This window comes from Chinchilla lanigera, unplaced genomic scaffold (genome assembly GCF_000276665.1).
Source record: "Chinchilla lanigera isolate Chin_1 unplaced genomic scaffold, ChiLan1.0 scaffold00061, whole genome shotgun sequence".
Lineage (NCBI taxonomy): Eukaryota > Metazoa > Chordata > Mammalia > Rodentia > Chinchillidae > Chinchilla > Chinchilla lanigera.
The window spans coordinates 14,463,042-14,481,106 of record NW_004955462.1 but is presented as its reverse complement, the minus strand read 5'-3'; the positions used below and the strand labels follow the sequence as shown (position 1 = coordinate 14,481,106).

At 37.0% G+C, this 18,065-nt stretch overlaps 1 protein-coding gene across 1 annotated transcript in view; it reads left to right on the top strand.

Annotated features, from left to right (window-relative positions):
- The window catches only part of Atf6 (activating transcription factor 6), a 200,344-nt gene that overhangs the window by 72,193 nt on the left and 110,086 nt on the right, over positions 1-18,065 (top strand). Inside the window, exons 11-13 of the mRNA XM_005398327.1 lie at positions 9,509-9,640; positions 13,062-13,175; positions 16,017-16,116. Of these exons, the coding sequence (XP_005398384.1) occupies positions 9,509-9,640; positions 13,062-13,175; positions 16,017-16,116 (346 nt within the window). The remainder of the gene's footprint in view (positions 1-9,508; positions 9,641-13,061; positions 13,176-16,016; positions 16,117-18,065) is intronic.

Genomic DNA, 18,065 nt, shown 5'->3' with positions numbered 1-18,065 from the left:
TTTTAAACAGAACATTTTTCCCAGGTGATTCTAAAATATGTCCAGGGCTGAAATCTTGTGTGTTGTTTTATGTTTCTATATAGTAACCTGTATGGAAATTGTACAAATATCTATCTATTGAATTAGAAGACAGTGTATAAAGGGAATTTTATTAAACCTCCAGACAGACACCTCTATATTGTCACATTTATGTATTTGAGAAATTCATAGACCTTTAGTTTGATCAGAACAGTAGCCACAGCATAATCCTGTGGGAGGAGTGAGGAATGTTTCCTGGCACATAGCACTACAGTTTATGGATTCTTTTTTTTTTTTTTTTCCTTTTCTGTTTTAAAGATTACTATAATCATTCTCCATTGCCAATAGTAAATCAACATCCTAAGGAAGTTTTAAGTATATTAAGTTTTAAAAATAGCAAGTGTTTGAAATTGAGAATGCTTTTTTTCTTGATTGTTCTTGGTTAGATGATGTATCCTTACTAGATCTGGAGTCTTTATGGTTTGAGACATCAGACATAGATGAGGAAGAATAAATTCTACTAGTAAAGGGCCAGGTGCTCTGTGGGTTCCTTATGAAACTTTGTTTTAAGAAAAAGGTGACCACAGAGCATATGGCATTGGTTAGAAATAAAATGTCACTATCCCAGCATTCTCTTAAATTTGTCATCTTTTTCATTAGTGTATAGGAAGGATTCAAGCTTTTTATCCTGAGATGAGCTTGTCCCCAAATCTGGTTCCAATTTTTTTCTCTATTTGGTTGTGGAGCACATTTTGCTGCATGATATCACTGTCGGCTGTAGGTTAAAAGTTACTGTATAGCTTAGATGTCAGAATTCAAACCACCAAGTGTACATGGTTTTGTTCAGCCAGATTTTAGAACAAAATCTAATTCAAGTTCTTGGCTAAAAATACTTTCCACATTTATCAAAGTGACATATAAACTAAAGAAATACAATACATCTAAGTACCAGGTGTTACTAAATCTGGGATTACAGAGGGTAGTAGAGCCAAGTGCAGTTTAATTTAGTCATGTTCATGAAAAAGTGAATGTTCATCTCTACAAAGTAACTGGTTCTCTTTTCATATAACCTCTGTAGATTTTGTTCTGTGTTTTAAAGTGGCTTAGAGCTGGTCAAGTGCAGAGCTGGGTTTTGAGGGCATGAAAAATTCTGCTGATGATTTTCCCTCGTCTTGGTTTTTAAGTCAATTATATGTAGAGAGCTTCTAAGGAATATCCTAGTGGCTTTATCACATATTGCTTGGCTACCTTTCTCCTCAGGCTTCAGTTACTGTAGTGAAATGAAAGGCAGCTGAGATCAGATACTACCTTCCTTGCTAACTTCCTTAACTGGAGTAAGTTACTGTGTACCATGTTCAAAGCTAAAAGCAGATAATGTGGTAACTTCTGCTGCTTTCTATCTTGCGGAGGTTAGTGAGAAACTAGGCCAGAGGAGAAAACTTGCTAGAGTTCGAGTTGAATGAATCCTTGATATTTTCTTAAGACCATACATCTTAGCATAAAGCAAGGACCAGTGGATAATTTGTCCAAAATAGCTCTCAACTGCCATTTCAGTACTTAGTACTTAGTACAAGTTAAATTGTGCCTTCTAAGCTCTGCAGAAACACAAGTAACAAAGAAATAAACATCTTAACTTTATACGAAGTATAGGTTTAGCCTATTACTAGTAAGATAACTTTAAAACCTGTGAATATATGAAAGTATATATGTAATTATTATATCTTCCTTAGACTTCCAGGCAGTTTGCCATTAAGGCCTTTTTTTGGTCTGCAGATTTGAGCTGTTTTGTCATTTGAGTAAGCACTTGAAACTTTTAGAAATTATTGTACAGATTGTTCTTAATTGATTTATGGCTAATGTCAACATGAATTATAGGTATGTACTGTGCATTTAGACTTTTTGGCATTCAGTTTTCTGAGCATAAACAAGCATTAATACGTCCAAAGTCAGTTTATCACAGTCTGTGACCTCTGAGGAGCTGGAATCATGGAGTGTACAGATATCTGTATATTTTTAATGGCTTTTTGTTTCAGTCCTTTTGCCAGAATTCTGATGGGAGCAGCATTACTTGGTTTCATTTTTCCCTCCTTTTTCTTTTTTTTTTTTTTTTTTGTTTTGTAAATTGAAAAGAGATATGTGGACATAAAGTATTTGGAAGAAAGGAAGATGAATAAAACGGTGATTATTCTAGAAAAAAATCTGTGCTCACTATGTTGATACTGTCTATACTGGATTGGCAATTTGTTTTCTTTGTTGTATTAAGCAATTATTTATCAAATGCCTAGTAGTCTAGGCACTTATATGAATTAATTCATTTATTCCACATAGTGCAGAACGTAGATAATTATTATCACCTTTTTACAGATGAAACTGAAGACACAGCTAATATGTGACAGAGTAGCTTCGCAGTCTGCCTTCAGAACTTTGTTTTAATCATTGATAGGGCAGTAGTCACTCAGGCAGGGAAAGAAGGAAATTGGCATTTAGAGGAATTAGGACTTTATCCAATAACTCTGGCAGTTCTACAGTTTAGGATTGGCTGCGAAAAGGGAAAGTATTTGTCTTATAAACTGACTGGATTGATCTCAGTTTAACAGGAAAGAGAGATTGCATTCAAATTTATGGCTGTGTTTTTTTGGCATTTAGAATCAGAGGGCACCTTTCTCAAGGGAAAGATATCTTCCAGCTCCTCAGGAGAGTGCATGCTATCCACAGCAGTTGTTTATGGACAAACTTTTTATGTTAAGCATTGATTCATTGTTGTTGGCAATCTAATAAATGTAGTGTATCAGTTATCTATTGCTGCATACCAAACCATCCCAAACTTAAACAACAGTAGTCATCATTTTGCCAAAAAGTTTCTTGGGGTAGCTTGGGGCAGGGCCCACTTTCAAGATAGCTCTTTCACATGGCCCGAAAGTTGATGCTGGCTTTCAGCTGGGAACTGAGCCAGGGCTAAGGGCCAGTATTCTTGATTTATCTACATCGGGGCCTCTCCAGAGCTGCTTGGGCTTTCTCATTGTATAGGGGTTGAATTTCAAGGAGCATCACCTGTTGGAATGATGCTTACTTTATAATTGTTTATTGACTGAATTAAAGAAGCTCTGGTGGTTTTCTTGCTCATGCTGGCTCACTTGGCAAATTGCCCCTGTGAAGTACATGTTTTTTTCTCAGGGTATGGTAACTCCTGGCTCTGAGAATTGCTATTTAGAGGGTTCTTTTATCTTCACTTGAGGGCCTATTTCTGCATTCAGCCATATATCTCTTGCTAGTAAATTACCCCCAGTTGCTGCTAGCCTGTAAAAATCATCTGTGAACCACTCAATAAGCCAACAACAAAACCTTTTTAAAGTTTAGAGAACTCCCTTGAGACCTCTTTGTCCTTTATTCCTTAGCTTCAGCTGCAGTGAAAATTAACATAATATCCTCTTCCTGGATATGGAAATAGCATAATAATGAGTTCGCCTCCTGCTATTCTTGAGTTGTGGATTAGTTTCCCTAAAATGAAAATATGTATGTATTTCTTGACAAGAGGCAGAATGGTACATAAAGTTCCTTTCTTTCCTTCTTTTCTTTTCTGTCTCTCTGTCTCTCTGTCTCTGTCTCTCTTTCTTGCTTTCTAAATCTGGGAATGGTGGTGCATTTTTTTTTTTTTTTTTCTGGTACCAGGAATCGAACTCACGACCTTGCGCTTGCCAGGCAAGCACTGTGCCCCTGAGCTAAATCCCCAGCCCCTGGTGCATTATTTGTGCTCTCTATACCGTGGGAAGCTGAGGCAGGAGGATCAAAAGTTTGAGTCCAGCCTGGGCAACTTGGTGACTTAATGAAACCCTCTCTCAAAATAAAAGCGCTGAAGATGTAGCTCAGTGTGAAGGCCCCAGGGTTCAGTCCTCAGTACCATGCACACACACACACACACACACACACACACACACCCCAATAAGAGAGAAAAAGAATGCCTCCTATGGGCTAGGCACTGGCCTGGAACAAAACAGACACCCCTGCACCCCTTAGTTTATATAGTATAATGAGAAGAGGGATCATAAACATAATAACTAAAATGATTAAGTGGTAAGTTACTTGAACAAGTAATAAAATATGGTAGGGTAAGTGGCCTTATACGTGCCAGGGTGGTGGTTGGGATTACTCATTTAGCAGATGTTTGAGACAAGGGTTCAAACCCCGTGAAAGGGTTGCCATATGGCTTTACCCTGGGAAGAGCATTCTGGCAGAGGGAACAGCCACTACAAGAGTCCTAGGGCAGAGTAAGGAGATGTGTGACTGGGCCTAACTGAGAAAGCAGGGAAGTAATAGGAGATGATGTCAGAGAGGCAAAGTAAGGGGAAGGGTCAAATGAAGAAAAGCTTTGATTATCTTAAAGATTTGGGCTTTTATCATGTTGGAAGTGGAGGGCCTTCTGAAAGATTTGAGCTGTGGAGTGGATATAAAATCTGATCTATATTAAGAGAATTACTGTACTTGCTATGTTGTGAACAGCTTGAACCAGGCAGTATCATTAACTGTTTAGTGTCCTCTTTTGGCTTTATAAATTACCACAGGCTTACATCTGTCATCTTATTTTAATCTCAGAAAATATTTTACTTGTGAGGAATTGGAGTTTTAAAGAAGTTAACCAACTTTCCCACGGCTGCTCAAACAGGGAGTCTCAGAGTCACATCTTGAACACAAATTTTCTGTCTCCAAATTTTGTGCTCTTTCTACTTTTCCACAGTAGAACCTGAAGCTTTACATGTTCCTTTCAGCTTAAAGTAATTCAGGTTTTCATGTGTGGGTCTCAGAGCAACAACAGCATATGGTTTCTTTTGCAGATGAGAAACAGTATGATTCTTACCTGCTGAGAGGGCTTAAATTTAAAATTAACCTCCTTGTATCAGAAGAAAGCAAGTTTACAGGAGCAGAGTAGACTTGGAGATGTGCCATTTTCTGTTCAGCCACTTGGTATGAAGGTTGGGTATCTGAAATCACATCTTAAGGCTTAAGTGGCTTCATAAGTAATCTAAAACAGTTGTTGGCTTTAGAATTTCATAAATGAAAAAAGTAAAGTAACAATTGTTATAATACTTTTTCCAGACTTTAGGGGAAATTGAAATCATTTGTGTTTTATTAATCCATGCTTTTCAGGCTCATTGGCCCATGACATGAGCAAGGGTTTTAATGTAATGATTATTTTGTGACTTGAAACTATTATGATTCTTGTGAAGAGTAGGGTGTTTCTGATCCTAGAGACAGAGATCACACAAACTTTTATTTTCTTAATATTTATTAATTGATTTAAAAATATTGACTAGAACCTGACTTACGCTGATTACAAAAAGAGCTTGGTTGGGTTACTTTATTAATATGATAAACTAGAAACAGTCTTGGATACATAATCATTATACTAACTCATACTGTGACTGAGTCATCTCTTTGTGTGCGTGGAAATTTAATTTTTCCAGAGTTAATAAAAAGGAACATTTGAATGATGCAAAAGCACTCAGGCCAAGAATCTAAAAGTTCATATCAACAATAATTTTCTCATACTCTTTTGTATATTTGACCATTACAAAAGCTATCACATTCCTATCTTAATATTCATAGAGGTTACAATTATACTTAGTTAATCTTAAATTCTGGCAGTGAAGTTCTCATAATACTTTCAAGTATTAATAAAAACAATGCAAGTCTAACTTTGCAGTTATTTCTATGATTAAATCTAGTTTTTGTAGGTCATTCTACAGAGGGTAAGTGTCTACAGTTCTTCGGGTTTTTTAAAGACTGAATTGGACAGTCGTCTTGTCCATATTTAAGCTTAAGATAATTTTTTTTTTTTCATTTTAAAAAATACATATCCAGACTTAAAATCTACGGGGAATGAAGGTCAAACAGCAATAATAGCCTAAAACAAAAAGTGAAAAGCTTTGTGAAATTCTTAACAAAATTTTTAAATGTCTATATTATTCTTTCAAAATAGATTCTATACATTTCAAAATATATTCTACAGATTTCAAAATATATGTAGAGGATAAAATTGAGATTCAGACTATTTGAATCCTTATTTTTGCCTTGTCCCTTATTCCCTTGTTCAAAATATTTTTTTGACTCTGTATAATGTAGGCATTGTAAAGATAATTGGAGCTCTTTGGCTAAAAAAGGGCCAAAGTTATAAAGTAGCTATGGTTAAGGGTATGTTTTTACTACAGTGTCAGAATTATTACCAGTGTGGAGCATGGAAAAATAATGGCCATTTATAAGTCAACGTCAAAACTGATTTTCAAGTATAGCTAAATAATTAAATCATAATCTGGTTATAGATGCAATACACTACGCTAATCATTAAATTCAAAGCATTTAACCCAAATACCTATCAATTGAGGAATGGACAAAAAAATGTAGTATTTTTATACCATGGAGTATTACTCAGCTATAAAAAAAAGATAAACTAGAGGCTTTTATAGGTAAATGGATGCAACTAGACAGCATACTCATAAGTGAAATAAATCAGACCCACATGTGTAAACATTATATTTTTTCCCTAGTATAAGAACCTGAGAGAGTAAATAAAACTGAAAGGTACAATAGATATTGTGAAAGGGAAAGAAACTAAAAGGGAAGGAACACTGGGATGAGGGAAAGGAAAGAAAGAAAGAAAAAAAAAGAAAGAAAGAAAGGAAAGAAAGAAAGAAGGGAAATATATATGTATATGTAAGGATAGCTGAGATAATTGTACTGCTGATGTCTATTGGTTTATTGAAGGGAACAGTTAATGCTTAAATATTTTTTGACCAATTTTGCATGTTTATATCTGGTAATCTGAACAAGTAATTTGAAGACAACAGTATGCAATATAACAACCATTGTTGAATTCCTACCATCTTGTTTAGTGAAGCTGTGTATTGTTTCTAATGTTTTTTAAATTATTTTTTATTCTCTTTAATTGTTTGATCAATCTTGCATTCCTGCATCTGGTAATCTGAGCAGTTTCACTGAAGATAACAGTATGTAATACGACAACCATTGTTAATTTCCTATCATCTTGTTTTGAAATTCTGTATTGTTTTTATTGTTTTGTGTTGTTTTTCGTCTTTGTCTTTGTTGTTGTTATTGCTTTTATTTTTCTTTAAAAAAATTCAAGGCATTTTTTTGAAACATCCATAAATAGTGAGCTGAAATGCCAGAGTTTATACAATGTTTTAAAAACATTGGAAGAACAATGTTCAGTAGAGGGCTCTTAAAAACTTTAAAGTGTTAGTAATTCTGAGCTAATTTATTAACTGCTTCTCTCATGTTTTCTTAAATACACGGTAGGTTGAAATTTCCTGAGATTGCTTAAACATTCCATTGGGCCTCTTATCTCATTTGCAGCAAAGCTTACAGTTTTGTGTGACTGCTCAAGTGAACATTTAGTCTGAAATATACAACCATAATAAAAAAATAACCTTAGTGTAGCAAATTTTGTATAGTGGCCTTCATTTGGCATTATACCTGTGAAGAGTATGCAGTATGCCAGAGTGCCACAGCATACCATGTGAGAATCACTGGGTAGCAATGTTTCTAGGGGTAAAGAATTTAGGAGAATGGAAATAATAATAAGAGACTAGAGAAGTAGAGAAATATATCTGTTTCTTGTTTCCCTTCAACACTGTTTGCCCCAAATTTGGAGAAAAACTACTATATCCCGAAGAACTTTTTTGTTGAACCATGGGGCACTTACCTACCCTCCTTTTTTTTTTTTTAAACAGTCTTTCTTTTCCACTTTATCCCTCTAAAAAATCTTTTAATGTTTCTCTAGGTGATTCTCTTTGTACTGAACTTAAAGATTATGACTAGTGTAAATTATGTGTGTGATATAATAAAATAAGTCAAAAAAATCTTATTGATGAGCCAAGTTTCTAAGCACATGATTAATGTTAAATTACTGCTATATTTGGTATGTATATAAAATATATATTAAATCTTTTTGCTGTTGTTGCTGCTATTTATGAGGGTTGAATCCAGGCTTTTGTCCTGAGCTACTTCCTCAGCCCTTTTTAATTTTTTTTTTTGGTACAGGGTCTTGCTAAGTCACTAAATTGTCTAAACTGAGCTCAAATTTGCAGTCCTCCTACCTCAGCCTCCAAGAATTACAGGCGTATTCATATATACATCTATACATAGATACATATTTGTTGTTTTCCACAAATATTTGTGCCTATCGAAAGGACGTATATTGGTGAATGAAGGTATTAGGGAAGGTGGGGAGAAAGAAGTAAACTGAAAATTTTGCATGTAAATAAAAATAGAAGTATTTTTACAATAAATTTTTGTTAGCTTTAGTTTAATAGCCTGGCTTTTGGAATTGTGAAAGGCTGATAATGAATTTGACTATCAAAAGAGAATAATCCTTTCTTTATTTGAAATATTCCCTCATTACAAACATCAGTTTGCAGTATCCAGGAGAACTTCTCAGTTTTTTGCCGAATTTTAAATTTGTTTAAACTTAATGTTGTATGTTTATGTTTCTACTTTGTATACATACGGGTCGTTAGCTGTTACCGTAACAAACACTTGAGATAAGTCAACTTAAAAGAGGAAATCACAGTCTCTGGTCCCTTGGCCCTGTTGCTTTGGGCCTATGGCAGCACAGTGCATCATCATAGGAGCATGGCGCAGAGGAGGCCTGTGCACCTCATGGTGACTGGGAAGAGAGAGGAATAGGAGGGTCTGCAGCCCTAATATCTCCTTCAGTGCCACTCCTGGTGACCTCACTTCCTTCCATGAGGCCAGACCTCCGAAAGGCTGGGACCCAGCCTTCAACACATGGATCTTTGAGGGACATTTAAGATCCAAACTATATATTTAAGGGAAGAAACGTTAGAGTCTTTTAGCTTTGCATCTTGGTAATAACCACCATCTTGCCCACTAGATGATTCTGGCTTGCATTCCAAACCCTACCCAGTAAAGTCCTGAAGACAGTCAGCTGAGCACCTGGTGCCAGGCACTGATGATACCTAGACTGTTTCTTAACTGACCTCTCCTGTGTTAATAGTTCTCGACAAAGCCCACATGCATGCCTTTGTCTAACATCGTGCATAAGCCCGTTCCTCTTGTCTCTGAATCTAGGAATCCTGTGTCGTTGCTGGCTGAGATGGGCTTCTATCCATTAAGTTCTTAATACATTGCATTTTTTATAAAAAAAAAAAAAAATCCAAACTATAATAACTAACCCAGTACCATTACAGGGTTTTTAAACATATTGAACATTGCTTTTGTTTAAACAGTTTATAAGTAAGGAGGTTTTATACTTACAAAAATTTTCAGAATTGTTTTCAGTATGTATAGGATGCCAGGCAGAGTATTTGTATCTCTCCACACTGTTTTGACTTGCTGCTGTGCCATTCGGTTTGTGTATGGAACTGTGAAGGAAATCTGATTTTAGAGTACATGTAACATACATGTGTGACATTTTTATTTCAATTATTATTTGTTCTCTTTTCTTTTTTTTTTTCAGCATGTTGGAACAGGATCCCAGGAGAATGAACCCTAATGTGCACCCTGCAAATCAAAGGAGGCATCTTTTAGAATTTTCTGCTAAAGAAGAACAACGCACATCAGATGACATCATCCAGAAAAATAGTTATAGGTGAGATGGTGTGTTGATCTGATTGAGTTAATGAAACTGAAGTAGAATTCTATCTGGTATGACTTTACATCTAAATTATTCACATGCAGCTTTGGGAGAACAGATAAATTGCTGAGGCTGTTAGTAAATTTTATTTTTAAGATCTAGTCTAAGAATAAATTTACTTTGAAGCCTTTCACAGTTTAGAATACTTGAGATGTGACCATAAAAACTTAATTTGTATGCACTGTAATATACACTTATACTGAAACACCAAAACCGAACTACCTGCAATATCTTCATTCATTTTGGCTAGTTTATTGTGTTTGTACACTTAATTTATTTAATATTTGTTACTGGGTTTTTTTTTTTTTTTTTTGGTCTCTGAGACAGAGTCTCATTATGTAGTTCAGGCTGGCCTTGAGGTCACTTTTGTAGCCCAGACTGGCCTCGAACTTGCAACACTCCTCCTGCTTCAGCCTCCCGAGTGCTGGGATTGTAGGTATGCGCCATCACACCTGCAAGTATTTGTTACTCTTTGACCTCTGGGTTGATATGCTATGTTAGAATGATGAGTGAACCTATTTGTAGTCATTAGGTGAATTTATACTTATATGGTCTTTGCTATAATTTGTCTGATTTTTTTTTGTAATAGAGTAAAAACTTTTTGATACATATTGATTAATACATAATGATTATTTACTAAAATCATATTAATACATAATGATTATTTGCTAAAACTTTTTCTTTCAATATACAGTGGTTTGCAAGCAGCCTAGAACTCTGAGTTGATGTGGATCTAATTGTCTCCAGATTACATGTTGGCTTAGATGCTCCCTTTCCTTTTTCTTTTAACTCCACCCAGTCTGTCCTTGCATTTCTCCTGTTGAGTATTTTTTCTTTTCCCAAAAATATTTTTGACTCTTACAACAAATCCAGTCAGCACAGATGCGCAGAAATCATTACTAGAGTTTATCACATGGAAAGAAAATTATAGATAAGAAATACATTTTCAAAGCAGTTTTGGATTTTCTCATGGATCACAGTGTTTGTGTTTTTTAAGTATACAGCATGATTTTTAAGATAATGTATGTTCAACAGATCTTTGGTCTTGCTTTTTTTTTGGTGTGTTATAGCAGCTTCTTCTTGTAGGCCTTCAGAAGGGGCATACATTTAGGGAGCACAAGACAGTGTGCCTTTACTCCCTGGGTATCAATATGTATCAATATATTTTTACTCTAAATTACCTGCCTTTGTTTAATCCCAGTGATAGAAAAGAGCACATCATGAATGTTCCTGGTGCAAGGGAAGCTGAAGTATCCTCAGCTGTTTCTTCTCTCTTTCTCTGTGTGTGGCACACATAGCATTCTCTGACTTTTATCTTGAAGTTAGTTTTTCACTCTGCCAAAATTATTTTTATCAAAGGGGCCAGTGACTTCAGTGTTGCCAAACTCAATGGAAACTTCTGTCTTCGTCTTTCTTGACCTTCCCCAGCACTCAGCTGTCTGGATCACTCCTTCCTTAAAAGACTCCTTTTGTGTTGCTGCAGTTTTAGTCTTCCTTCTTTTTTCTGGCCTGCTGCTTCGTAGTCTTTTTCTGCAGGCTCCTCTTGGAGCCAAATCTCAAGGTTTGGGACTGTGAACTTTTTGTTTTCTTTTTGATTCACCTATAATTTAGCACAGAATCCTTGTCTGTATGTCCTGACGGTGCTCAGATTTCTTTTCTGAGTTCCTAGACTCCCATATCCAATAGTCTCCTTGACCTGTCTTACATATTAGACCTAACGTGTACATAGTAGAACTCCTGTGCATAGTAGAACTCCCTTCCTTTCTTTTTATCTCTAAGCAGTTATCTTCAACAGTCTTCCTCATTTCTTTTGTTTAAACTGAAATCCCTGATTCTTCTTTCAACAAATGCTGTTAAGAGTCTTTCCAAAAATTTGAATATGTCCACTTGTCTCTGTTTCCATTGCCATGGAACTAGCCATGCTATCATCAGTTCTTGCCTGGGTTGCTGTAGTTCTCTCCTAATTGTGTCCAAGCTTTTCCCTTTGCCACCCTCACATCCTGTTTATCTCTAAGATATAAATTCAAATATTTCACTTCTATGCTTAAGATATTTTTGTGAGTTCTCACTGCATTTAACAATTCCTTATCATGATTGGCTTTGTCTGTCTTTCAAGCTTCCTCTGGTGCCTGCTTCCTCCCACTTGCACATAATTCTTCACCCAGTGGTCTTCTTTTATGTTCCTTGAGCTGTTTTTTCCCCACATGCTTCTACCTAAAATGATCTTCCTCCATTTTCTAGGGGGCTGGCTTCTTATCACATAGGCCTTGATTTAAGTATGTCCTTAGACCATTTTATCTAAAGTAGATACTAAAGGCAGAGACTTTTTTTCTGTTGGATTTCCAGGACATAGAACAGAACCTGACATGCAGTTGGTATTCAGTTGAATGAAAAAGTAAAAGTGTGAATCTTTTTATATTTTTTAATTTTTTGTAGTACTGGGGATTGAACCTAGGGCCTTGTGCATGCTAGACAAGTGCTGTACCACCGAGCTACATCCCCAGCCTAAAAGTGTGAATCTTGTCATTTTCAAGTTTTATATGTTTATTTTTTTTTCTTTTGGTGTTTTACCATATTTGGTTTTATAAATCCAGAGCATCCTATATAAGGAATTTCAGGACAAATCTAAGATTTCTTAGTGACAACAATTAAAATAGCAGAGTGAAGAGAGTAAGTAGCAATAATGTCCTCAGCTCAGATACTAATTTTCAACTCAAATTTCAGTACCCTAAATCATACCCTAAATATGAATTTATGTGATACAGATCAGAATGGTGATTAGAAAAATATTTTTTAAGCTAATAGAGTAATTACTGTCACCCTTGTGTATCATTAGTGATTCAGATCCATGATTCTGAAGTTTTTATTTGGCTTTTTTACTGTTTCACTTTAATACTGCCAAGTATTTTATGGATTACTCTGCCCCCACCTCAAATATACTTGTTTTAAGGAGGCTGTTCAGTTTTATTATCACAGAACTGTGAATGACCATAAGACTTTAGGCCTGGTCACATAATACTATCTTTCCTGTCAACCACTTGATCTTGCTTTCAAATTCTCCCATTACTATGTCACTTCAAGCTCACTGAAGGCATGAACCATATGTTATCATTGTATCCCTTATCTGTGATGCACATTAATTGCTCAATAAATGGCAAACCTGAATTACTATGGTATCTCTCTAGAAATTTTCAAAATGACATTTGTTCTACATGATTAATACTCTCTCCTTTTCTATTATATTTACTTCTACCTTGCAGTGTATTCTATTTACTATATATTTATTTCAATGAAAAAGTTAATGATGATTTTCTTTAAGCAAATTTCCTAGGAATTTAAGAGACAGGAAAACAAATAATGTGCATATATATTTCAGATATGATCATTCTGTGTCAAATGACAAAGCCCTAATGGTACTAACAGAAGAGCCACTACTTTATATTCCTCCACCTCCTTGTCAACCCCTGATTAACACAACCGAGTCACTCAGGTAAGTGTTGTGGATTTTGGCAGAAATATCTGAGTGGGCTCCTGTGATTAGCCTTGGAACTTTGAAAAGTATTTATTCAGATTTACTGAATGGCTGAGAGAATTTCTGAATTACTTATTCAATAAACATAAGTGTATTTGTCTAGTTTCTCTACCAGCTTGATAGAGATGGTGATGGGTCTATTGGATATGATGGTGGCATACTTGAACATATCTTATTTGAAACCTACAAAATAATGTTAAAATTCAGTGCAAGGACTGTGCTTGTGGATGGTAACGTCCATAGCAAAAAGTGCCTTTTTCTTCAATTAGGAAGATAATAACTTGAGGATGTGTGATACAGTAACATTTTTCTATGGTTGTACCCTTCTTTATCAACTTTTCATTTGAATTTTTCCTGTGATTTTGGGACAGGTCCCCGCACCTCAAAAACTGCCTCAGTTTTGTGTGTCTTTGTGTGTGTTAAGTAGTAATCAACTATAGACAAATAAGCATAGCCTCACACCTTTACAGCTTCTCTGGAAAATAAGTAAATGAAAGTTATATTAAACCAGCCTTTGATTTACCCTGTTGAAAAATACGAACTTTCTTTTTCCTTTGATACTTGGGTTGGTTGTTTTCCTTCTCTTGAAAGAGTGGGATTTTCCCCCTAGCGCACGGGGAGCCTCGGGCGGGGAGCGCCGGTCTTTGGACTGACGACTCACTCCCGGCCTCGGGGTTTCCCGGAAGGAGGGCTTCCGGCGCACAGGGAGCTGCGGGTGGGGAGTGCCAGCCTTCTGGCTGGCTAGCTTCCTGCCTGCTGGCTCCCGGAGGGTGGGCCATGCGGCGGCGAGCGCTATTGGGCGCCGGCCCTTAGGCCGGCCGCTGCCGCATTGAGATCTATCATGACACAGAGAAACAGTGACACAATTGGCCCGCCATGCACCGACAGCAGTTGCCCACCCACGGATATGTGTGAATCATTGAAACTTTGAACAACCCCTGGGAATACATGCCATACAACGGGCCACTCTTGCTCCTGCCATTGGGAACCAGAAAGGTCCAGAGTCAGCGGAGGAGCAGCTGCTGAACAAGGACTCAGAGAACATGAGAATGCAGACCAAGCCCATGGAGTCAGAGGTCCTGTGGACTGGGGTCCCCAGAGCCGCTCGGAAGCTGTAAACCAGGAGGACCTTGCACAATACTTGCAGAGACTCATTGGAAGCCATTCTTCCCCTGACAGTACAGGCTGTGGTGGAGCTCCGGAGAAGTCTGCAGCAGGATTCCTGCTGCCTGTGCTGACAGTTGGGGAGAGGACACTAACTGGTTGTGGGGTCCCAAAGCAATGGGAAGCTGGAGAGAAAAAGCTACAAAGAATGGCTTTCACCCCAGATAGCTCACTTGAGATGTTAGTAAGAATTGCCTCCTCAGTATTCTATAGCTATGATGAGGAGGAGGCCAAGGAGAGAAAACAAAGAGACTAAGAAAAAGCAGCTGCTTTTGCTGCACCACTAAGAGAAACAGACCCAGGTCTGATTCCCGGGGCTCCAAGAAGAACTCGACAACTGCATTCATCTGCTACCACTGTCAAAAGCCAGGCCACCTCAAGAGGAACTGCCCTAAGAGGCCCCATGGGCCATGCCCTGGATGCAAAGGAGACCACTGGAGATCGGTCTGCCCTCTGAGGTGGAGGCCCCAGAGCTCAGACCCATGCTACCAGTTAGTCCAACAGGAATGAGAGGGCTTGGGGCATGGTCTGCCTTCTCCCTCTGGCCAGACCGTCATCTCCATTGAGGAGCCCCGGGTAATCATGACTATGGAGGAACAAGAAAACAGCCTGTTGCTAGACACAGGTGCAAGTCTCTCGGTCCTTCTTTTCAATCCTGGCCTTCCTTCCAGCCGTCATACCTCAGTGAAAGGAGTCACTGGTGAGGAGGTAATATGCTATTTTTGACAACCCTTAGGCTGTAACTACTTATTAGATCCTTCTTGCATATCTCTGTCTTCCTGAGAAACCACTTTGAAGATACCACCATGTATTACAGCAGCCATTGATATTTTCCTACTAATCTATCCATAACTGTGTTGTTTGTAATGTTCCTATCCTGTTTCATAATGTATGTTTATTATTATGTGTTTCCTACAACAACCATTGAGAATAGTTAATGATTTTTCAATAGGTCACTCATGTATAGCTCTGTTTATTTTCTTTAGGAGCCACTTTGAAGATACCAAAGTATAGTACAACAACTCTTGATAATCTCCTACCTCTTTTGTCTGTAACTCACTATTATTTGTCTATTTGTTTTCCTGAGAAACTATTTTGTAGACAATAATATGTAAAATGGTAACCATTGATAATTTCCTACCATTTTGTCTGTAATTTGCTAAGTCCCCCCTATTATTATGTTATCCTTCTTTTATTCTTTAAAAAAAAAAAAGAAAGAGTGGGATTTTCAAAAGTCTTAACATATCCATTTGCTGGTAGGAGACCTGTGAAGACCTGTTAGTATTTCTGTAGTGTCTCAGATGCTTGTGTATATTGTACATAGCTCAAGAGCAGATATAAGAAATATTATTTTGGTGGAAAAACTTTTGCAGCCAGTATTTTATGTTGAGCAGATATTTAACTATGCTTTTCTTTGAATTTTGAACTCATAATTGAAGAGGCTAATATACAAAAATGCCTGCCTTATTAAAAACAAGATTAAGTGTCTTAGCTTTTTCAAGTCAAAAAGCAATATTGATTAATCAGGCCCTTGGAAAACTCTTTGGAACCTACAGAATTATTAAATTTATTTCCAGCCAAGAGATGACGTATTTGTTTCTGTGAAATATGTGTAATTAATTGTTTGTTTTATAGGTTAAATCATGAACTTCGAGGTTGGGTTCACAGACACGAAGTAGAAAGGACCAAGTCAAGAAGAATGACAAACAATCAGCAGAAGACCCGTATTCTTCAGGTCTGTTTCTTCTTGTTTTCAAACAATGGCTGGCACAGTTGGGAGACTTCCCCCATCAGTTACTCTCTTCCCTGGAAGATTTTGGAAGCTTAAGATTTACCTAATTCCTGTTGTCTCTTGCTGCTTCTTATGTAGCTGTCCTTAAAGCCCTCCTCTTAGGTTTTGTGGCACTTAAATTAGTTTTTATAGCACTAGTGTTTCCTGCTCAGCCATGTTCTGTTTCCTGCCTTCTACTTCAAATTTGCTTCAAGTCAGGAGTTCCTCTGCAAAGGTCTCTCTATCAAATGTTTTTGACAAATACCTGGCACAATAAATTATATATATATATATATATATATATATATATATATATATATATCTGATAAATACTATATGTATCTCAGCTCTTCTTAGAGTTTTTCAGTAAGAGCATGTTGAAGCATGGGGCAGCTTGGAAGTGAGGATGCATCCATGGAGGGCATTTTTGAACTTGCACATGACCCACTGTGGTTTAATGACAGCATTTACTTAGAACTCTTCAGGAGAGCTCCTATCCTAATGTTGGTCATAAAGCATAATTTATAGTCATTCCATCATTCATCAAATATTCGTTACTATTTCTGAAGCATTTAGACTAGCAGCTGGCAGATTGGGAGCTCCCAGAAAAATTACCCTTGGTGATGATAATGAGCCAGGGACTGTTCTAGGCCTGAGAATATGGTGGTGAGTGTGATAAAGTCCTTACTTTCATGGAGCTGACAGTATAGTGGGAGAGTGAAGAATAAATAAGTAAATAAATACACATACACAAAGTTAGGGATGTTTGCTTAAAAAAAAAATAAATAAAGCATTATGGAAGGTTAGCATTTGAAGTGAGAAATGAGTGGCTATTTGAGATTAAGTGGTCAGAAAAAGTTTCCCTGAAGAAGTTCCAGATACTGTAATTAAGGCTGGCTGTTAGAGCAGCCTCAAAATCTCTATAACTAGAGATTGCAGATCACTTGAACTTGTACTTGCAGATCACTAGAACTTGTTGGTAGCTTTGACAAAAGTTGTCTCATTGCAGTTGTGATGAGACACATGTTGTAGTTGTCTCATTGTGCACGAGAAAGTGGGGGAAATTATTCAGATGGTTTGGTATATGGGAATAGAGAAGTAGAGTAGCTCCAGAGATCAAGAGAGTTTTATTTTGGGGTGGAAAATATTTGACGAGGTTTGCATGTTTATATGCTAGTGGAAACATGTTAACTAGTTGATCATTTGTTGACTAGTTGGAAGCAACACGTGATATGGTCAAAAATATATTAAAAGGATATCCAGAGACATGAACTTTTAACTGCTATGGAACCTTATTAACACTGGAATGTAGAGTTGGACTGCAAAAACTTTAGTCTGCCCAATCTCACACATCAGCTGCCATGATAGCCAGAGGGAAAATGGACTCTCCTGTCTACTTTCAGAATCTGGAACAAGCACGTCTTTAGTATCTTTTTTGTGAGGGAGGGGTTACTGGGGATTGAGCCCAGGGCCTTCATACCCAGCTTCTAAAAAAATTTTTTAGTTTTAGACTGGGTCTTACTAAGTCACCCAAACTTGCTATCCTCCTGCCTCAGCCTCTCAGAGTGCTGGGATTACAGGCATGCATCACCATGCCCAGGTGGAGCGAGCATATCTTATTGGCAGAGCCTAAATAATATCCAAAACCCCACGCTGGTGACAAAAGACTTCAGATAGTATAGTTTTCATGCTTTCATCTTTTGTGATATAGGAGAAGACACAGGAGGCAGGAATAGTCATTGCCAGTGGATAATCCCACACAGCTGCTGTAATGCTCTTTATGAAAAATTAGATTAAAATTCTTAAATATCATTTAAGATATTTGTGCTTTTCTTGGGATATATTTGTCATGTTATTCTTTCATGTTCATTGGATAAAAGAATAGAGTATTTTCTGTGGATGGGGTATTTTTT